We start from the raw sequence: 24172 nt of genomic DNA, 5'->3' as shown, positions 1-24172 counted from the left end.
TATTTGAAATCTGAAACAGGTCTGCGGTCGTGATAGTCAGGACATATTGAGGAGATTGTTTTCTAAATGTTAAAACAAAAATAATTACAGGACACTGTGATTATCAAGCATATTGATACCGCTCTGGTGATTTTGGCTAGCGTCCCGTGGGCAAACTACAAACCGCCCTGTTTCTCCGCCCCCGAAGCAATCAGATTCAGCGCAACAAGTGCACTGATGCTGTCCTGTTGCGACGCTGCCTGGAGTCATGGCTCTCTGGCTGAGCTTTTCCACCGCAGCGAACCAACTTTAAATTTTCAACCGAGGCTGTTTTGACCCGCAAATCTGCTTCGTGTCCGGTTGGTTTCGGTCATGTGCCGTTAAATTGCCTGAGGGTGTGCTCGAGCCACACACTTAATGGAAAGTTTTCCGTCCCGGTAGATCTGTGACTACGGGGTGTTTGTTCTTGTGAATCACGCACCAGACGAAATATTTGCTGGTTTTTGTTCACTATGTACTTTCGCATTCATCACTCGTCTGTTTAACGATTTTCGCTAAGTTAATATGCGTAATTCGTCGGACATTGGACTGTCGGAGGAGTTATCCGCGGCTGACTGTTCGATCGAAGCCGCACAACTGTTGTGACACCGGGCCAAGACACCAGTCAAGAAGTATGATAAAGGTAAGATTCCGCGTCTAAATAACACATAATTTTGGGGGTTATTAAGAGGTGAGATATTAATGTTCTTTTTATTATTGTTAAAATTAGACTATATATATATGTCACGTGAATTTAAAATGTGCTTTCATAAGTTCGGCAGCACTTTATCATCTTGCCTTGCCGTTGGGTTCAAAAAAGAAGCTGAAGGGAGGAGGGGGTATTGTGTATGCGTTACTATCCCACATGTTGCCATAGTGATGTGGGGGGTGTTCGAGCGCGCAAAGCTTGTAGGGAGATCGGAGAAGACGAGGAGGAGGAGGAGGAGGGGGTTGGTTGGGGTGGCGAGGTGCTTCTTAAAGAGCTTTATGGAGAGACTGAGTTAATTAAACTCACAAATAAACGAGAGCTTTTTTCTTCTGTGGAAAAAATCCAACTCTGTAATCGCCTTCATTCATTCCAGCATTCTCTTAAACCTGAAGTATTTGTTTTGAACTGTACTGTACTGCTTGAAGGTTTTCTTTCTATCCAAAAGGGATATTTTTTCAGCTATGTAAAGAAACAAATATTTCACTAAGTGTTTTATAAATCTCTGCTTCTCAGCCAGGGACCCCGGGGGCCCACTAGGGGTCATCAGCAACGCTGCTGGAAATAGGGGGAAAAACGGCTTAAATCAGGTTAAAATGGTATGCTGTTCTTAACTGGTTTAGCTGGTCTCACAGTCTGGCCAAGCTGATTTGTAGTTGGTCAGCTCTTTTAAAACCAGCTTGACCACACTGTGGGAGACAAGTAAACATTATTTATTTATCTAAAGTGAATTTATTTATTTATTTGTTTATTTATACATTACACTACCCTAATTAAAGTGTCTTTGGTCAGCTTGCAAGCTTACATTATATCTTTTATTTTAATATTTTTTCTCAGGAAATATTTGAGAATTTAAAAAATGTGATTTGAAGGCCTGGAAAAATATTAAAATGTCATGAAATATTATATAATGAATATATATATATATATATATATATATATATATATATATATATATATTAGTTATGCCAAGCTCAAAAATATCTTATGAGATAAAAGCTTACAATATCCGTACAATTACAGTATATTAAATTATATTATAATTAATTATAAGGTTTAAATGATTAAAACCCTTATCCTGTAATCACTAACAACTTGAAAAATGATGGAAATTCATCCATCAAAAAGTGTGGGAACATACAGTTCTCGAAGCTTCTGAAATTACGAAAATAATCAAGGTTAATTACGTTAATCTACATAACGTTTGAAAACAAGCAGCTTTGTATCATTACAGCCAAAGCACCAGAATTAAAGTATCTTAGCCTACATGGGGGGCCTTCGAAACATTGTCTTTGACAGCAGGGGTCTTTGGAGTACAGAAGCACTGTTATAAATGCCCTGTAAAATTGATTCCCTTTAGGTTTGTAAGCGACTCATTTCTCATACTTTAATATAATGTCTAAAGTCCACCACATGTCATGTGTGACCTGTGTGCTGCAGCTGGCATCATAATTTATAACAGATAAAAGAAGATTGCCAGAAAAAGATTGTCACTGAATTTGTAATTCACGATAACAGTTTGTTAGAAGTACTATGCCCAGCACTTTCGCTTCTCTAAACAATTGCTTTGCTTTAAGACGTCAACACGTCTGTGCTGGAATGCACTCCTCCACACATAATGAGAGAGTTTTTCTTATCACAAGACACGCATAAGGAACTTTAATGCCTCACTGGGTGCCTCCTAAGCCACGACTGCCGTAAATCTCACTTCCCACGCCTCTTCTCAACTATCTCACTCTCTGATACAACACAAATGCATTAATGTACTAAGTGTTTAATGGTGTTTTGCCAATAGAAAGCATTTGCTTGAATGTGCTTTTGTATTAAAGTCACATTAGCCATAAACAGTTCCCTGAATTCTATGCATGCATACATCTAAAGGGATAGTTCATGCAAAAATGAAAGATCTGTCATTATTTACTCACATGTCGTTCCAAATCTGTTTGACTAACTTTTTTAATTTTTTTGGGGTAATATACTGGCTGCTCCAAAATGACAAATAAAACACCATCATAAAGGCATGATCACACCAAGAGTAATAACTATAACGAATAAAGATATAGTACCGGTAGTTCTAAAAATCATTCTAAATATAAAAGAACAGCAGAGTCCAGACAACAACTATAACAATAATAAGGGCGCAGAGGAACGATATCATGATATATTGGAATCACTTTCAGAACGATTTTTTTCCAGCTGATGAACGATAACAACAACAGCCAATCAGAATCCATCCTGCTTTAAGGAACTCGAGCATTTAAAGCAGCAGATGACTCACTACAGGGTGGGCCATTTATATGGATACACCGTAATAACATGGGAATGGTTGGTGATATTAAAGTCCTGTTTGTGGCACATTAGTATATATTAGTACACACCACCCATCTTGAGGAGTTTGCCCCCTCACATATACTAACGTGCCACAAACAGGACTTTAATATCACCAACCATTCCCATGTTATTACGGTGTATCCATATAAATGGCCCACCCTGTATAATAAACAGAACGTTATCGTCCGCTGGTGTGGGTGCTAATATAGATATCGTTATAGTTATATTTACAGTTATCTTGGTGTGAAAGGGCCTTAAACATATAGGCTACCATAAAATTGTTTCTTATGACTTTTGCGCTGTTTACCAGTCTTAGAGAAAATGTGATGGGTTTGCATGAGGAAAAGGCAGAAATTAAAATTTCTTCTACATCTTTTTTTGGTTGGTTCACAAGAGAAGCAGCGCTGATTCACGAACAAATCATTTTTTGAGTCGGATCTTATTGAATCACCGTGATGCAATTCACAAACTAGACTGATTATATTCTCGAGTTCAGCTTACTGATAACTGGCCAGTCGCACTGGTTCACAGCCCACTGCAGACTATCAGTTTAACATCTTTAAGTCTGTTTCTCACCCAAAGCTATCTTCAGAAGACTTGTAATATAGTATTGCATCCTTTTTAAAGCTTGAACGCTTCAGTTCCCATTCATTGTAATTGCACAGAAAAGAGTAACCCAATTCAGATCCAGTCCTTTACTGTTCTACACAGGTTTGGAATGAGTATAGAGAAAGTTCTGACCTTTCCAAATTGCATAGCACTGTTTTTCGCAATTGCATATTGCAATCGCAATTGTTTTCCACCAGTGGACTTGGAGTAGACAAATGCAGGTCATGAGACAGGTGAGATGAATGTGGTGTCAAATGTAGCATTACTTGACACTTCCCATGCCTGAAGCAGGCAGGGTGTGTCTGCCTCCTATGTGTCTGCATCTTGTTCTCGCTGATAAAAAGGAGAACTGGGTCGTATTGTGGTAGGTAGTATCAGTGACCAAACAAAAATAATAAATCTTTGCTCTCGCGGTCTTTCATACGCCAAACCTATCAGACTGATTTAAGGTTATTGCTTCAATGAACGTATTCTCTCTCTCTCTGCATATGTGTCTATGAGTGTGTTGGACAGTATGCAGATATATTGATGCTAGTCCAGACTGATAAAGCCTTATAATCAGATTAGGACAGGGAGAGGGGTGCTGCATATGTTATCATGTGGGTTTGAGCGAGTGCAGTCTTGTCTTAAGGGATCCTTTAGCATTTTCACTGTGAAACTCTTTCAGCCAGTGGAAGGATCATCAATGAGTGAGTCAAATGAGATTTTTTACCCTCACTTTAAACATTGAAACACAAGATAATCAATAAGGATAAAACTAAATCTGAAATTCTGGATGACTAAAGGGCGTGTTCTGTAGCCATCATAAGCCAAAATGAAAGAGTAAAAGAAGTTTTTTTCTTAGTAGTTCAATAAAGAAAGCATTGACATTCCATAGTGATGTGACAGCTTGGCAAGACTTGCTCATCTTGATGGGCAGATCATTAGAACTGGTGTGGTTGGTTATTCTTAGGAATTTCCTTAGTCAGTAAGCATCATTTTGTGCTTATAAGACATCCTTCACTGCTAACACCTTCATTTTGAAAGGGATAGTTCACCTTAAAAATAAATATCCTGTCATTATTTACTCACCATCATGTTGTTCTAAACCAGTATGACTTTTTTTTCCTCTGGAAAGCAGAAGATATTTTGACGAAAGTTTCTGTTAATACACTGAAAGTCAATTGGTTCCAAAACAATGATAAAGTCATAATGATTTGGTAAAACATGAGGATAAGTAAATGATGACTGTGTGTTAATTTATCTTGCATGGTTTGGGGTAAAATTCTAATTGCGATTTTTCTAATAAAAATTGTGATTGTGATTTAAAATGCAATTTTTAGTTTTGTTTTAAAGCTCCAGGTTTGCTGAGCTTGTTTGTAGTGCTCCAAAAAAATGTCCAAAAATGTTGTGGTTATATATCATAATGACTAAAAAAATAAGTATCATTTTTTTTATTACTTCTAAATAAAATATACATGTAAGACTGTAAAATAAAAAATGAGTACAACTAAAATTACAAAAGGGATATTTACCTAATCTCGCAGGAACATTTAACTGTTCCGAGGTGCAGATTAATTTCATATGAATTTGTACGATGTGAACATATTCCTCCTTGTGTTAAACCTCTTATTTAAGTAGTTTGATGTCTGGCACAAGGAAGCATACATTCTCTATCCTCCTCCGCCTGGAGTTGGAAAATGAGTTTTTGACTGCTGTCTGTTTGCAACATAAAAGCGTGCGTAGCTTTAAGAATGTTGAGTCAGTGTTTAGTATACTTGCATCAGTGCATATTAGTTGTAGGTGTGTTTGGATGTATTAGAGGCTTCCGTAGGCATGCTTGTGTTTATGTTTGTCTGAGTTTAGGGAGTTTTGTTTGAGCCTGACTCCAGCTGGTAACTGCACAGAGGTTGTTTGAGCTCTTAATTAATTCTTACTCCGCAACAGTGATGATACAGAGGAGGAAGAGTAGGAGAGAAGTTCAACTTTAGACTCGGATACATTGGACATGTGAGTAGACTGAGGAGTGACTTGAAAGTTGAATTAATTGCATTCTTTCAAAGCTCTAGTTAAACAAAAAGGTCAGATGGCAGCTTCTTCCTCATGCCTCGATGGAGCTGAGTGCTAATGGGTAGCAGGACTTGAAGTGATAGAGATCAGCAGTTGAAAATTGAGCTAGAATCAACCTATACTCACACAGAAAGACACAAAGTCAAAAGGTGCGTGTGGTTAATCTATATACGGTGGTCCCAGGTAGTATTTGAACACTCAAGCCACAATTAATGTATGAATGTTTGCATTAGATAACAAAACCTCAAACAAAGTGGGATTTATTTTAAAGATTGCAGTAAACACATTTCAAGTAATACATGTCACAAACATAAGTATTTGCCTTGAGATCAGCTAATTAAAAACAGTGCTTGTTGGCTGGGCTTGACATTAACTTTTTTGCTCACCAGCCACTGTGGCTAGTGATTTTCCAAAGTTATTAGCCACTCAGAATTTTCTCTGGCCACAATTTTGACATCAATACCATGGGGAAAAACACATGTATATATTTTTTAATATTATCTCATAATTTGGCAGCAGTTATATTAGGCTGCTGTCACTTTAAGACCTGACGCACAGACCCATTATACTGTTAAACATGCATTTTATTTCTCAACTGATTACGTTTATTTAAAACACAGCTGACTGTGTTTACGTGCATATTCACCAAGGCTGGCTTTTGTTTATTTTGTCCATTTAAGTGCAATAAGCAACAAATAAGAACTCCATTTATTACTGGGAGGCAGCTTTATGTGCGCGCACTTGGGGTGAGACAACAAAACTGCAGGAATTAGTAAAATTATGCGCAATACGTGCAGTCCCACGCAGAAATTCAAGCCCTGTAACACCAACAATATTCATCCAGAGCAAATGAAACAAGTGAGTGAGGGGAGGCGGGTTTTTGTGTCAACTCGCTGTCGGAGAGGTGAGAAAGCGCAGCTGGTATTGTGCATCTATTCTGCTGAAAATTATTATTGGAACGTTTTCAGATATTTCAATATCAGAAATCTATATTTTTGACAACACTGCATTGCACTTAGTTTATTTTTTCAGATGCCTTTTTAAAAGACTACAATTGAAAAATTCATTATGTATAAAATTCAACCTGGCTAGTAGGAGTGACTGTGTTACACGCCACTGCTGAAATCCACCTGTATTTGGCAGGTGTTACATAAAGTTAGTAATGAGGAAGGGTGTAGCTTGTTGTGACAACACCACTCAGTTTGATATTTTATGTTTATAACTTGTACACAGTGGGTTGACTCTGAACAATTAAATGATCATAGAATATATAATGTCAAAGGTCCAAAGCTTTGATTCTTCATGAAAAGATTGGAGATTTGAGAATCAGGGAGGTAAGACTGGATCACATTTCGTCTATACTGTAAAAAAATATATATGTATTTAATTAAAAAAGATTTCACAGCAAGTGCTATGATTTATTTTCATCTGTGTTGTGATTTATTTACATTTGTGAGCTTGTCTGAGAAAATACAATATAAAAATTGATGCGATTTATTTGTGATTAATCAGTCTCAGCATATACTGGTATCTCTGTTCATTCTTACTCTACAACAAATGGGTTAAAACAGCTCAACCTCCTAAGGTCTACCCCTCTCTCCTCACTCAGAATATGGCTAGAAAATCCTGGGCAATTTATTACATTAATCACAATGGATTAGGGGTTTTCATTGCCTAGTCATGCTTGCAAAAGCCTTTCATCATTGCGAACATCACACCAGGCAACAACGTCCACACCCTCGTAGGGGGGCCTCTCTTTCTCAGGAATTTAAAAAGCACAGCCTAAATCTTTTACAGGAAATCTTGCAGCTCTTACTGTAACCTACTCATGAGCAAAGCTCTCATGCTACTTATCGGCACCCTCCAATTTGCCAGATAAAGGCATTATTCATCCATAGCAGGAATGTTGAATCTTAATTTACACCTGTGTGTGGATAAGTACACTTTGAATTACTTCACCTCTGCTGAGTTTAAATATTTCATAGGTCAAGTAAGCAGACCGATAATATAAGGAAATGGTTTAAAGTTCTTTCATAATGTGACTTATCAAACTTATGGTTATCACAGTGGTGTTGTATTGTTTCATTGAAGTGTGTTAAAAGTTAAGATCTTCCTCAGACAAAACAGTGGGTCATTTATTGTCTCACTCCACGTCACATGCTTTCTTTGTTCTTTGTTCCCAGACTTGATTTAAGTTAGTCAGCTTGTTCATTGAGATTGAACTTTCTTCAATCTGGTTCTGCAGGCACCTTCGTCGGACCCGCAGGGATCCTCTCACAACAATGACCCGCAGAGTGACTATTTGACAAAGGAACAGCTGATGAATCCAAGTCTGAGGTCAGATTGTAGGGTCCAGGTGCAACCGGTGCTATCTGAGCCTTGCTATGAGGAGAACCATCTTAACAGACTGAATTGTCAAGCCCAGTCCGTTCCTGTGATTGCCGATGGCCAGGCCAAGCTGTACCCTTCCAGGACTGTACGTCTGTTTTCCACCCAGACAAAATGTGAGGACAGTAGAGGTCCACCTGTCACGCCACAGGCTTGGTCTGGATTGGCTGGTTTCCGCGTCATGGGCTCTTTCAAAAAACTGCGGACTTCTGTGCTCCAAGGAATCCAAAGCCGGAGTAATGCGATGGCAGCCGGTCAGGAGAGAAACATGTCCTTGATGTTTGAGGATGGTGCTAGTTTCTTAGTAACCAAACGAGAGGTCGCGACCAATCAAACCCAGGAATATGACAATGTGATGAATGGGACGTCTCAAACTGGGAAGACGTCTTCTGTTTCAGATGAGGAAGATTGTGAGGAGGAAAAGGGTGGGTTTCAGAGGAATTCCCACTTCTCTCAAAGTATGCGCAAGGCTTATGGGGCAGGTCGGATCTCATTGCTTGACATAGTCAAGACAGAGAGCCCTTCCACCAGTGAGCCTTATACTGGCAACACTGTGGAATCTGTTGTACCTTGTGAGAACCTTGAGACTCAAGAAAATGTTCTCAAAAGACTAAGCAAAAGTGCGGATAATCTACATGTCTTCAAGAGCCATTTTAGACGCAAAGTCACCTCAACTGAGCCACAGAACCCAGAATGCACCCATACTATAATTCTTCAAAGGACCACCAGTTCCTCATCGGTTGACTTACAGGAACATGGTACAGTTAGGCATCAAAGCCCCATGAGGCCGCGAGGACATTTGCAAAAGCTTGTCGGTAGTTTAACAGACCTGACTGTCAAGCGTAAAAACACACCAGACCCCACTCCCAAAGTACCGCTGTCACCTTTCAGTAGGCTACACGATGACTACTCCCGCAGAACTCCCTGTGTATCCATGAGTGGGCGTCAACGGAGGCCTTTACCCACTCCTAGCAAAGCCCAGCAGGCCAACGCTCATGAACACATCCCAACTTTACACCCCACTCCCTCCTGCTCCGCCATTTATAGCTCCACCCTAGATGACTCTCTGGAACCTCCTAGCAAAACAACAGCCCTCATAAGTGACTCTGTCCAGGTGGCTGTGTCCTCAACAGGTTTCTGTTCAGATGCCCCAGTCTGTCCACTGGAAAAATACTGTGAACCTATGGAGTGCCATCAAAATGGAAAAAATGACCACTACTCTCAAATGCCAAAGCAGTGTTCAAGTCCAAGTCAAAAGCAGACAGTCAGTGGCCTTAACGCTAACTTGGAGGTAAGACACTCTTATGACCCCATATTGTCGAATTTAAAATATTGGCCTGTATCTACTGACAACATTTGTGGCATAATGTCAATACCACAGAAAAAATGTACAGACAGTACATGTATATTCACAGTTATAATTGAACTACAGTATTTCTTTTGCACAATCGCAATACAGTTTGCATCTCTTTGAATGATTAAATATGCATTTGTGCGTCAAATTGTCAAGGCTAATTGTAGTCTAATTAACATGTATATATTTTTGTGTTATCTAGATTTGTTTGTCCGGACTGGTACAATTTCTGCCAGACTAAAGCCTCAGGTATACTTCATTGTCTGCGCTCCGCTCCTTCTTCAGCATAGTTTAGTGTGCAAGCCTGTCAAAGTATACAAAGTGCTTAAATCACTCGCACGTGTGCTGTTGTCTGCAACAACACAAAAATTGGGCTGTGGACTGTGTACGCTGACATAAGCGGACTGAACTGATAACAAAAATTATGTTGAGCAGACAGTTCGCAAGCCAGAGCGGAACGCCGACAATGGAAGTATACTTTCGGTGTAAAGTGTTTACCTGACATTTTAGGAAGACAAATTATTGCTGTAGTCATACTGTAATCAGCCCTTTAATGTGCATGTAAATGTACTTGCTTACAATACAAGTACACAAGGCAAGGAGCAATAAAATACACACTGTATAGCAAAACAGAATTGTAGCTTACAAGAGACTAGTGTGGTGTTGGTGTAATTACTTGCTTACCAGACTTTTCAGTGTAAAATAGTCCATTATTTCTTTGCATTTCAGGACCATGTAAAACATAGAAAATATTTACTTTCAAACTGGAGAACTTTAATGGAGAACAACTATAAGTTTGTCTACCTAAAAACAGGAGTCAGTTTAGACTACTTACAGTACAATTAAATAATTTTACACACCTGTGATCACTATGGATGCACCGATTGGGAAATTCTGGGCCGATACCGATACCGATGTTTAACATAACAACTTGGCCGATGGCCGATGCCGATGTTTTTTCTTTTTGTTATTTATTCCTTCTTTCATCCCTATTTTTTTATATTTTTAATGTAATTTCCTGTGGGACATTATCCTATAAATGCTATTGGTAGCGCTTAACTTGTGTTGAACATGGATGATTACAATAAGACATGCAGTCTGTGGCCCAAAATGTGTTTCGGAGCCAGCCATTACTGCATACAGGAACAAAACTGGAGAAATTTTAGTTTGTGCTTATAATGTTACAATTTGTGCCTAGGTTTGCTTGGTAAGATTTGCTGTGCACTTTCATTATGTAACTTTTTTGTCTCTCCTCGAGACGATATTGATTACCTGTTTTTGTTGTTGTTTGAATTAGTCTGACTGATGATGAGCAAGGTCGGACAATGACTTTTCTTACTGACTGTCAGATTGTAGATGTCAGATGAACTATTGCCATAAAGTCAAAGAGGACATGGTAATCTTATTCTAAGCATTTAACTGGAATAGACCAGTTCATTGGATGACCTTGACCTTAACACAGGGAGTCATAAATTACAGTAGACAGAGTTTTGTCGAAGCATTAACTTTTGTGCTTCGCGTCATATGTACTGGTGACCCTTGTATCTGATGATGCAACCACAGCCTCATTCTGATATGTTTTAGTAATCGATCAGGACAAACCAATGCATTTCATCGCTCTGGCTTGATTAGATCACCCCCTCCAAAAAGTTGTATTGGATGACTGACATCTCATTTGGCAGTACATCCTCTGAAGTGGTACATTGCTACAGTGTCATATGAGCTGCTCAGCTGTGTGGCACACAGCAAGTAGAGTTAATGATTAGCCGATGTTTATGATTAGCGGGATTGCTTAAACGCAGATCTTGGACCTGTGGCTGGACACGTATCAACAAGGACAGTCTCTCCTTCCCAGTAGAACCACCCAAGGGCCGAAGTCCAGTAATCAAACAAGCTAGCTTAGGCGCAAATGGACTCCAGTAGGTCAGGGAAATATATTAGAAAGATGTAGACGGGCTACAGCGAGCCAAGCTCAGCGAAACTTTATTTTGCTTTCCATTTGTGTTTGTGTGTGCATTGTGTTTTCATATATACGTTGCGTCTTCCTCACAATGGTGCTGATTTATTGTGTGCCTTTTCAGTGTCTATGGACTGAAGAGAGAGAAACTGATGATCTTGAGGTAAGATCTGTTTTTGTGTGTATTTTATACAGAATTGACTACATGCTGACAGCAAATATTACATCAGCACAAACTAGAAAATTAAAATGTGCTTATTTCTCTTGTCAAACAACATTACTGTTCTAAAAATCAGTTGTCAAATTGCAAGAATAATAACCAGTAATTGTTTCATCATATTCAGTCATTTTCCAACATAAGTGCGTCTATGAATTCACAGTTATCACTGAGTAACCTTTTATAGCTCAATCATTTTCTGCAAGTATTGCAAATTAAAAACAAACAAAAATACTGTAGTGCATTGCATGTCTTTGTGAAGACAAAGAAAATATGGCTACAAATAAAATCAGTGGTCTGTTTCAGTGGTTAAGAAAGTAAAAGAGTTAATAGTCATTAACACTGAGTAATGGCTGATGTAAACAGAGTAACTAGTTACCCAGAGAGCAACATAGTGTCGGCCCAAATCCGGCCCACATCTGGTACACACGGATTCCACAAGTACCAGATGTGGGCTGGATCTGGGCTGAAACTGTTGCTGTCTGGGTAGATAATTTGCCTCTAAAACCACTTTTGTTTTGCTATGATATTTATTTTTTAATATGACTTTATTTGTTATATGTTAATCATTTAATTTTAATTAATCATTTTATTTAATGAATCATTAATCATTATTCATCACTCTTTAATGAACTAAAATCTCTTTAAGGTTTGTTATAGTTTTTGTATTAATCACTGGGTCTTGAACACATTAATGTCCATGGTTAATATTTTTAGATCATTCATCAGATGTTGTAGGCCTTGAAGAATAAACTAACTGCTGACATTTGATTTCTCCTCCAGGCTTCATCAGATGACCTAGTCAGAAATGCGTTTCTCAAAAGTGATGAGATCTCAGCCACTGCTGCTTCATCTGTCACAAACAACTGTTCCTCAGAATCCCCCTTGGCATCTCCAACAACACCAAACTCTCCAGCCTTTTCCAGTGACTCTCCCACTTCTGTAGTGCCTAGGAAAAGGCCAGGTCGCTCCAGACCCCGTCCAGTGTCTGACTATGGCCATCTGGCCAGCACAAAGTACTGCATCCCAGAAGAGGACAGGGAGTCGGAGAATATGGACTACACTTCCCAAAAGGACTACAATAGCAATGGCAGCTACATAGAGCGCAACAGCCCTGAGAATGGTCATGTGTGCACTCAGACAGAGAGCAGAAAGAGACGTCCCATCTCTGTTATTGGAGGAGTGGATCTGTTTTCTTCCCCAACTGCTGAGCAGAAGGACGACACTGAAAGTTTGCCTTCTGTAAGGCCTATTGCACTTTTTCTTTCTTCTATATTTTGTTTTGTTGTTCAGTTTCTGCACAATTTTTGTGACATAAAACTGAGTTACAAAAAAATGTTTCAGAGCAGATTACCCAAACACTTCTCTCCATCTTTTATTATTTGGACAAATTATTGTCCAGCCTCATTGGTCAAGAGTCCAGTTCAGAAAAACAAGAAAATCTGATTGGCTAACAGTCAAGTCTGATTTATTTATTTTTTATTTATTTATGCCTGCAAAGGGCTGTCACAGAGTGTCAAGATGGAAATTATAGGAGCTAAGGGCCTTTTTAATGTAGAGCATTTGAGACCTGACAGGATAATAGAGAGGGGCTACATTGAGGCATGATACAGGCCTGATTCAAACCCATGTGCCTTTGAGTACTACAGCTACTTATGTGTCACCAGCATGTGTACTTCCCACTGTGCAATGGCTCTGATAGGCCTTGTGTACTTTGAAACCTGCTTACACTGACATTTATTTTGTGAGCAGATGCTATACTTTATACATTAAGTATTAAGACAACAAGTAGTTAACAATTTAGTTAGTGTATTTCGTACAGTGTTGGCTGATGAAAATAATTTACAAGGCTATTTTAGAGGTTCTGTATCACAGAGGCTCAATCTTTAATAAGATACACATGTTTTGGTGATCTAAACACTAATATGGTCCCATTAGGTCTCTCCCTTGGGGTGTAGCATTATGAGTTTATAATGTCATACTTCAGGTGGTTTGACAGAACTTTTCAGGCCCTAAATGTAACTGCTTTTGTTCTTTATCAACAATGTGATCCATATGTTATATAGAAATACTTTGAAGACATGCTGCTTTGGGTTGGGTCATTTTAACGATTCCGATTCTGCTTATCGATTCCTAATTTCGATTCCAATAAGGTAAAAAAACAAAAACACAAAAAAACTTGGATATCATTCACATTTATTCTAAGTCTTATTGCAAAACATTTAATCGGAGCTGAAAACCATGAACAAAAATCAACAGGCTAAACACTTACACAAGGAACTTTTGTTTAAAAATACCTTAAAAAAAAACAATATAAATTTCAAGCAGTATTAAAGACAAGTAAACGCTCAGTAATCAAAAAAGAACAAATAAACAGATTAGCAATCGAACAAATAAATACAACTGAACAAAGATACGATTTAAATAAACAGTGTTTTAAGTTTTTCAGGAATTCTGGTACAGAAACTGTAATCAAATGTAAAATAACACTGGACTTTATAAATAAAATATACATTACAAATATAAAGTTATTCAATCAAGAACAGCTTTGTGTTTTGTTGTTTGATTAACGTTATTATAGAGACGGAAGCAGGAATATTAAGCTGCTGTCATGTGAAGAGCTGCACGGATCCAATATACTGTTACACATGCATTTTCTTTGTCAACTGTTTACGTTAACTTGAGACATAACCGACTGTGTTTACGAGGTTATTTTGACATATTTTTGTGTGTATTTGTCCGTTTAAATGCATAAAGACACGGAAGAGAACTCAGTTTAGTATCGCGCATCATACAGTATGAGCTCTAGGCAGCTTTCTGTGTGCACAGCGTTTTGAATGTGTGCGTAGCACAGAAAACAGCGCGTTGTTTTAATGGTTTGCCATGTTTAAATTTTAAGTATTTATACTTGATCATATCAAGGTGGTATTTAGGTTTTTACTTATGTTTATATAAAATGTCCAGACAGGATTTTTATTATTGTTTTAAAGTAATTAGAATAGTAATAATTATTACTATTATTATTTTACATTATAGTAATAATAGTTTGGTTGGAAATGTACTTAATTAAAATGTCACAATGAACAACAACAAAAAACATATGAAACTAAAATAGGCTTCATTTTCCTTATGCAAAATTCATATTTTGTTCCTTTTAATTTCTGGCAAATATCATCTAAACATTTCTTTGTGAGATTCACCATAAAATTCAATGTTATGCGTGTAATGTTATGTACTTGGCCGAGGGGACAAGCTAGCGTTTCAGTGTTTATTATCTCACAGGTCATTGTCCTGCTCTGAACACTCACTGAACTCTGAACATAAGGCCTGCTGGATTGTGGGCTCCTTTTAAGGCTGCTGATTAAAATCTAATCTGTCATGTTTTGTTTCAGCCGGTTTCTCGTCCTCCAGTGCCCTCTCACAGAGTGCCTCCATACCGGGCAGTGTCTGCCCGTCTGAGACCCTGCGTCTTCTCCCAAAGCACACCTATCGGTCTGGATAGGATGGGACGGCGCAAAGGGCGCAGATTGCTCAGTGGTTAGTGTGTTTTTGTTTATATGCATGTGTGTGTGCACTTGACCTACAAACATGAGGGGCTCAGTGGTGAGAGTGTTTTGATGGAGAGGGAATATTGATTCTCTCGTGCATAACTCCTAAGCTCATTCAATGTGGTTGTATTATAGATGGCAACTCTGATGCAATGCTCGATGACAGTGTGAGTGAGGAGGACGGCAGCTTTGAAGAACTGACTGAAGGAACACCGTATCTCCAACCAGAAGTCGATCTTTTCACTCTCAATCAGGTTGTGAAAATCATTTTTAAAATTATTTTACTGCTGTTCTCACTTACAGTCTGCTATACAGTCCAGGTCATATTTTATATTCTATGCCTCTTATCTGTTTAGTCAGTTTTAGTTTAGTGTTTGTATGCAGAGTTGTTTTAGTGTTTTAGTGTATATACTTCGAGTGCATGATGTCACCCTGTACTGTTCTTATAAAATTATATGATATGACTTTTAGCCTCAATATTTTAGCCTGACTATAATCTTTCTCCTTCTCCAGTACATACACTCAGGCCATGCCGTGTATGCAGAGGCCCTGTGGGATCATGTCACAATGGAAGAGCAGGAGCTGGCCTTCAAAGCCGGGGAGGTGATCCGGGTTCTGGATGTTCGGGAGCAGGACTGGTGGTGGGGGATGGTGGGCGACCGCGAGGCCTGGTTTCCCTCCAGCTTTGTGCGGGTGAGTCGCACTGTGAGCCTCTTGGAGTAATGAACGTGAAACAAAAGCTAGTTCAAACACACAGAGATTGAATGTAATAATTAAACGCTTAAACCTAGTAAAGGCCCTAACATACTCACAGCAATGTTGTTTTTTGTTCTACGCTTAGGGGTGAAAGTTCAAAATGCCTTTGCAGTGGTATACTGTTAGCAAACATCCCGATGCCATCCACGCTGATAGAAACAGCATTTAGATGAATATGTAAATATGTGCGGTGCGCTTTCCTCTCAATCGCAAAATAAACGCACAACAAAAATGACCGGTGAGAAAACAGTGGTTAAGAAAGTATCTAATCATAGCAATGTGGATATGTTTGGATGAGCTCTGCAATTAGTTTTTCCAGTCACGTGACGTTTATTTATATAGCTGTTTATAAAATAAATTGCTTTAAAGCAAGCAGCTTTACAGTATTAAACATGAAAAGAGAGTGTCAGTGTCTCTTTCAATTAGAATGGGCTTTATGCCGAACGTCACATGAACAAACAGGAAAACAGGTCTCATTGAATCCAGTTATCGGAGAAAGTTAACGGCTGTACAAACTGACGGCGATATCTATGGACTAGTGTTGCTTTCGTCAACGAAAATTATGACGAAATATTGTCGTCAACGAACCGTTATCACCTGACGAAAACGAGACGAGACGTAAATATGCTGGTCATGTGACGATGACTAAAATACATGTATAATGCAATATCGTATAAAAACGAGACTAAATGTGGTTTACAAAATAAAAACTATGCTAAAATGTCTCTTCATTTTCGTTGACCAAAACGAGACGAGACAAAATGTTATAACGTCACGACGAATGAGAGAGTTGTGCGTGAACCCATAGCTTTGTCGCTTTAAATTCTGGTTTGCGATCTGGTCACCCGATTATCAGCGAATTTAACAATATTACTCCATTAGTTATTCCATTCAAATGTCTCATTGATATATTTGACACATTCATAATCATTACTTTTGCCGGTTCTTTGTGACAGCTGTATGTTATTGGCAGCGTTTCTGGTTACATGAACGCGTCACCGCATCAGCACCAGAACATGGAGATTTTATTTTAGAGAATAATCGCACAACTTATTCGATGTTCTATAATTAAATAAACTAATCGAATATCCTAAAATTGTGACTCATCCCTGCATGGAATCTCTTGTTTCTTTTCCCAAATCTTCACTCAAGTCTCACCCATTTTCTAAAGGGATTATAAACGTTTCTTCATTGGTTCGCTTTTAATTAGGCCTATTATATTTGTATTCTTTACTGTGGTAAAGTAGAAAAACGCTGTAGGACAGATAGCCTACATTTGTACTTGCAAGTCAAATTCTTTTTAACACAGTTTGTGCTTGTTATATTAGACATAGGGCGCGTCAAGTTTAGTTGTAAAGCGCGTTTCATAGCCTAACACCGTGTCCTAACTACACGCGACGCGATAAAATTCCAGCGACAGGCAGTGTGTCTGTCCACACTAGACGCGACGCGACTGTGAGACGCCACAACGTCAATCAAAAATCACAACCAATCAGAACAGCGTGTGGGCGGAGTCTCGCGGCAAGTGCACAACACTAGAGAGTAAACTTGACGGCACTCGCAAGAAAATGGATAAGTAGCTACACAATCTAATTCACAAATGTTACACCATTTAAAAATGCATAGGCTACTGAGTTACTAAAACAATCTTTGTCAAATAATACACTTGTTTGTTCACAGTTTTAACGTTCATGTTTCCATTTGTTTAATTTCAAGATCTGAGGTGAAATATGTCCATTGTTGCTTTTACAGCTACAAAGCTGGAGCACTAAATGATATTCAAAGTCACATTTCACGCTTTTAACATTAAATAAAGCACATAAACAGTACTTGAGATTATCATTGCCGCACATTGTGTTTGTTGTTCCAGCGCGACGTCGCAGAAAAATAGAAACCGTTTCTAAATTAGAAACGTCGCGTGTCGCCGTCGCGCCTGGTTAGGACAAAAACTCTGATTAACATGGAAAAGATACCTTTTATCGCGTGTCGCGGCGTCGCGTCGCGTGTAGTTAGGACACGGTGTAAGCCTAAACATAGCCTAAATATTTCGCCCTTGTGGAGGATAAAATTCGCTCTTCAGACCAATTTACATCAAGTAGAAAACACAAAGATATCATAAAGAGATCGATTGTCTTTCCTGCTCGTGTCCGACATCCCTCTCAAAGCGCAGAGTGGTAGGCTATATCACGCATCTTTGTGTGGAAATATAAAACGAGTTTTTATTTTTTTAAATAACCCCCCAACCACCGCCGGTAGTTGGTCCATTACCGCGATGGTAAAAAAAACGGCCACCGTCACAGCCCTAAATATACTAAATATAAGATAACCTTGTTTGAAATTCTATATTGACTGGGTTAAATAGAATTGCATTACTAAAAAGAGACTAAAATACAATTTTCATTGACTAAAACTAGACTAAAATGTCATCAGTTTTCATCGACTAAAACTAGACTAAAATGTCATCAGTTTTCGTCGACTAAAACTAGACTAAAATGTCATCAGTTTTCATCGACTAAAACTAGACTAAAATGTCATCAGTTTTCGTCGACTAAAACTAGACTAAAATGTCATCAGTTTTCGTCGACTAAAACTAGACTAAAATGTCATCAGTTTTCGTCGACTAAAACTAGACTAAAATGTCATCAGTTTTCGTCGACTAAAACTTGACTAGACTAAAAAGAGTATGAACGTGACTAAAACTAATAAAAACTAAAACGACAGCTTGACACAAAGACTAGACTAAAACTAAAATTAAAACAGGCCGCCAAAAACAACACTACTATGGACTTTTAAGGTAATCAGTAAACTTAGCTAGTTATTTTTATTGTTGCCGTTTTATCTGTTTTTTAAATATCTAAATGTTACAAAACTATTGAGAAGAAGAAAAATATAAAGAATTTTAGATATCAATCTGCATGTGATGGACATTGGTTATGCTCATCCTTGTGCTCAAGATGTTTACTAGCCAGTGCAAACTTTTACAGAAAGTACTTCGGAAAGCTTTTTCAAACTCCGAAACCGATTTAGTTTGAAATGACGTCAGAACAGTTCATTTTTTTTATTTCGCTTGAACTGTATCATGGCCCTGCACGGTTGCTCCGGGTGACCCAAAAGGAAATGATAGACGTGTCATTATGGATGCGTGTGCCGATTGACCGGTTGGAGGAGATGAGGGTGTACAGAATGGTGTTTTATTGTTTCAGCTCTAGATTAATGCATTCCATTGTAAATCTATGACTCTTTAAAGATCCAACAAGATGAGTCAATCAGACACAAAGAGGCCGTAGGTGATTTGATCTAAACTTCCTGTAGAAGTGGATTAACCAGTTGTCTCAATCACTGTTGATTGTTGTATTAAAATTGTGCTTTATCATGGTTGCCCTCAGTTTGATCCTCTGGAATTAACCGTAATGATATGTTGTCGTCAAGGTTCGAGTGAATCAGGGGGATTCGAGCAGTGACAGCATGGAGAGCGTTCCAGGTGCGGAAGAGTCCGTCCCATCAGATGCACACAAACAAAACTCAGAGCACAGGAAGCAGATGAGAGCCAATGTGGTCAAAGAGATCATGGACACAGAGCGCGTTTACATAAAACATCTCAAAGATATCTGCGAGGTGAGCCTCCATCCCAGCCATTTCACATTGACCTTCTTCTGTAGTTTGTTTTCTGGTCTGTGTACATGCACATCATAAAGGAACCCTTCTTCAATTTAGCCTGAATGGTAATCAGTCTACTAGGCCTATCATTTTAAATATGAGATTATGATTGAAACACTTTTGCCCTCTTTTAGATAACATTATCTCAGAATATAGGTGTGGTACCCGGAGTAGTAACTCCACCCTAGAGGAATGCAGGAATACTACAGGAATGTTTTTGAAAGAAATTAATACTTTTATTCAGCAAGTATGGATTCAATTAATTAAAAGTGACAGTAAAGACTTGTACATTGTTACAAATCTATTTATTATTATTATTATTATTATTATTACTTTCTTTTTAACAGAGATCCTGAATAAAAATTATTCCTGAAAAGAAAATAAATTCACGGTTTCCACAAAAAAATTAACTAGCACAACAATTGTCAACATTTATAATAATAAGAAATATTTCTTGAGCACCAAAAATATATTCAAATACAAATGTATTTATTTATTTTTTGTTATTTTTAAAATGAAATGATATTTATATTACTGTTTTACTGCCATGGAGAGCATAAGAGACTTCTTTCAAAAACATTTTTAAAAAATCTTAGCGACCCCAAACTTTTGAAGAGAGGTGTGTATACTCTATACTAAGTATTATGATGATGATGATTATTATTGTTTTATGTATTTTTTTTTTAGACCTTCACCATTGCATAATGTAGTTTCACGGCAGTATGATAAGTGTGGTCATGTGACTTCACTTTCTTTTTTTTCATTAATGAGTTTGTACTGAGTTGCTTGCAGTAAACTCAGATCTATACGGCTCACGTTGACAAATGTCCTCCAGATATTCTGTGCAAACTTCAAATTTGCATAATAGTATCTGAAAATAGCCTGGATTTAGAGGGAACCTTTCTCATTGCTGACCTCTGCTGGTCAAATGCTTAAAATATTTTTAGTGAAGGAAAACTTTCCAAAGCAAAAATCTCTAAATGAATATGTTAATTTTGTTGTTTCATAAAAATCGTTTGTTGTTTTAGGGATATATCCGTCAATGCAGAAAGCACCCTGGGATGTTTACTGATGCAGAGCTAAAGACAATCTTCAGCAACATCGAGGACATCTACAGGTTCCAGAGAATGTTTCTCAAGGACCTAGAAAAGAAATACAACACTGAAAATCCTCATCTAAGTGAGATTGGCTCCTGCTTCCTTCAACAGGTACCTTTACACGCTCAAGAACATTCCTTACACGCACAAGAACGCTTTCCTCACAAATTGCACGCATTTCTTTACATCTTTTTCTCTCTGTCAGGAGGAAGGCTTCTCCATATACTCGGAGTACTGTAACACGCATCCTGTGGCGTGTGCTGAATTACAGCGATTGATGAAACAAGGAAGATATAAACACTTCTTTGAAGCCTGTCGTCTCCTACAGCAGATGATCGACATCTCCATTTCTGGCTTCTTACTCACACCTGTACAGAAGATTTGTAAATACCCTCTTCAGCTGGGAGAGCTTTTGAAATACACACCCAAAGACCACAGGTAGCTCAAAAGTTCAAAAGAACAGCATTTATGTTTTGTAACATTATAAATGTATTTGATAACTGTCACTTTTGATCAACTTAATGTGTCCTTGCTGAATAAAAGTATAAATTTCTTTTTTTTTAAAATAATAATTCTTACTGACCCGAAATTTGTAGTGTATATTTGTATGTTTTTGTATCAAATGATCATAATAATAATAATAAAAAAATTCTCTTCAGTGACCACGCAGGGGTGTGTGCCGCACATAAAGCAATGAAGAACGTGGCAAGTTTGATAAACGAGAGAAAAAGGCGACTTGAGAGCATCGACACCATCGCTCACTGGCAGGTGGCCATCCTCCACTGGGCGGTCAGTGACAACACATATTTACACTGTGGTCAACATTACTTAAACACTATTTCTGAATTATTCAAGGCCTATCCTCTCTGATCTTTTTGTATAAAGAAATTTGATTTGGCAGACGTGTGCGTGTCTAATACAATAAGATGTTAATTGGATACCAGGTTGATCTGTTTATTAGATTACTTATTAGTTCATACGCTGGGTCATTCACAGGGCTAAATGTGGCTTTGTGAACAATTTATAGAATAATAATTTCAGGTTTCAAAGCTTGTTTGAAGATTTCAAAGTTGTTTAAAGCAACCCTTTTTTCACTTCCTTTAGGGTGATGATGTGTTAACGCGAAGCTCCGAGCTCATCCACTCCGGCGAGCTCACGCGGGTAGTACGACCCGGTAAGACGCAGCAACGCAGCTACTTCCTGTTTGACCACCAGCTGGTGTTCTGTAAGAAAGACGTCCTGCGGAGAGACCTGCTACACTACCGTGGCCGTATGGACACAGACCTACTCGAGCCAATCGACCTGCCTGATGGACGGCACGCTGAGCTGGGCCTGCTGAAGAACGCGTTTCTGCTACGGCATGCGGAGAACCTGAACGTGCTGTGTGTGCTGTGCTGCAAGAAGAACCAGGACAAGCAGAAATGGCTGCAAGCGTTTGCTCGAGAGCGCAGACGGGTACAGGAAGACCAAGAGATGGGTGAGTCTCACGGCTGAAGGCATCGGTAAGGATAGGAATATGCCAGTGAATTCAAAGAGTGACATTCTCTTCTTTTTTTTTTTGGTCTCTTTTCAGGGATGGAGATCACTGAGGCCCAGAGGAAGCAAGCAGTTCACAACGCCAGGAAATCTAAACAAGGCAAAATGAAAAGTATGTCCAGTCTTTCAGACTATCTTTGTGCGGGTTATAATAGTTTTCAATTGAGTTTTAAATGTAGTATTTACTTATTTCTATCATATTTTCATTTTATTTTAATTCAATTTTAATTTTGTTTTTCAAATTTAATTTTGTTTTTGTTTTAATTCTGTCATTGATAGTTATAATTCTAGTTTCAGGTTTAGTTTTTATCTTAAGATAGGATTTAGGATTCTTTTTGGATTACAGATGTTTGGATTTTTGGACTTTTATTTGAGTTGCTTTTAGACTCATGAAAATGTATTTTAATTTACTTTAAGTTTTCCTTTAGTTTTAATTACATGAAAGTATGTAATCAATGGTATTTTATTTTAATTTGTCTTTGCAGTTTAGTTTAGATCTCATTAGTTTTTATTTAAATAATTTTTTCAGTTTTCTATTTTCAGTATTTATTTTAGTTTTAATATTTTAGGGCTTCCAAAGATAATGCTCTTACTGGTATCATTTAAAAATGTTAAATTAATGTTAGAAAACTGTTAAGTGTAATTTCTAAATGCATTGTAAATGTTTCAAGTTTTATATTGTACTATATACACACACACACACACACACACACACACACACACACATATATATATATATATATGTATAATATAATATAATATATATATATATATATATATATATATATACACACACATATTATATACATATATATATTATATTATATATATATATATATATATATATATATATATATATATATATATATATATATATATATATATATATTTGTATATACACACACCCAGTTATGTTAGTTTAGTTTTTTTTATGTCTATTTCAGTTAACAAAAATGTTTTCACTTTGTTTTGATAATAATGACACTGGGTCAAAAAAATTCTATCTAATCAATATCTCATGTATTCATGGGGAACTGAATGGAATCTCCAAAAACTGTTATGATTACATTTTAATAACATGTCAAATCACCAACCTAATCTGATGAAGTCATACTCACATTCTGTGTCTGTCTGCTTCCAGAAATGAATTATTCTGGTCATCCTGTTCCTCCCCACCATCAGCCCCTACATCCTCTCCATCAGCGACATGTGACCGTGCCAACCAGCATCCCCCAGCAGCAGGTCTTCTCTTTAGCAGAGCCAAAGAAGAAACCGCCTCACCTGTTGTACTCACTTGCACGCAGTGCCCTCTTCAGGAAATGACAAGAGACACTTTCTGTTTTTATGTCATACTGAAATGCATACACATGAATATGTATATTTATATACGTATAAGTAGGTATGTGTGTGTAAATGACATGTGTGCCTTAGTAAAAAGGCTCGTTATTTAGCCTTAACTAAGTCAGTGTGTTAGTATGGGAAGTGTTTGTTATCTTTTTGTGAAGAAGCTGCTTCCCTTTGGGTTTCTCCTGTTCGTCGTCTCACACAAATGTGTCTTTTATGAGTTATTTTCAGATTTTTAGCTACATGATTAAATAATTTTATTGCTTTCCATGAGGCTGGAGCTTTGAAAGGAGTAAAAAATAAAACTGCAAACACTAACCTCTACCATGTTCTGTAAATAAAGTTGAACCAAATATACACCGTCTGTGCCTGAATGTGTTTAAATATATAAATCTAAGGTTTTTATTTAAGTTGCATGTGTTTCAGCATTCTCTATTATTATTCAAAGAGGTTGAATGCATCTATAGGATAAGTGAACACAAGGCTCACTGTCTGCACACCTGCCAGGATACAGTTACACACTGTTAGGTGGAAACGAAGCTCCTCGTGTCGTTTGCCTTCATTCCGCTGCTCACATTCACGTCGTGGTTACAGACAGGGATTTT

General features: G+C 37.8%; 1 protein-coding gene across 2 annotated transcripts; it reads left to right on the top strand.

The window, feature by feature from the left end:
* Nucleotides 1–188: 188 nt before the first annotated feature.
* Nucleotides 189–23926, top strand: spata13 (spermatogenesis associated 13). Of its 2 annotated transcripts, XM_084102135.1 has the most exons (14): nucleotides 189–661; nucleotides 7959–9392; nucleotides 11537–11575; nucleotides 12413–12871; nucleotides 15022–15166; nucleotides 15313–15431; nucleotides 15691–15870; nucleotides 19363–19548; nucleotides 20619–20798; nucleotides 20893–21125; nucleotides 21347–21476; nucleotides 21792–22164; nucleotides 22261–22335; nucleotides 23365–23926. In XM_084102135.1, exons 1-14 carry the CDS (start codon nucleotides 653–655, stop codon nucleotides 23544–23546), a joined length of 3744 nt encoding a protein of 1247 aa, XP_083958261.1. In that variant the 5' UTR covers nucleotides 189–652; the 3' UTR covers nucleotides 23547–23926. The 2 variants fall into 2 exon arrangements, with proteins under 2 accessions (XP_083958261.1, XP_083958262.1); XM_084102136.1 differs by lacking the exon at nucleotides 7959–9392 and having other exon boundaries at nucleotides 219–661.
* The last annotated feature ends 246 nt before the right edge of the window (nucleotides 23927–24172 follow it).

This window comes from Abramis brama (genome assembly GCF_963993115.1).
Source record: "Abramis brama genome assembly, chromosome: 24".
Taxonomy (NCBI): domain Eukaryota; kingdom Metazoa; phylum Chordata; class Actinopteri; order Cypriniformes; family Leuciscidae; genus Abramis; species Abramis brama.
Note: the sequence above shows the minus strand (reverse complement) of the source record. Positions and strands in the feature narration are given on the sequence as shown.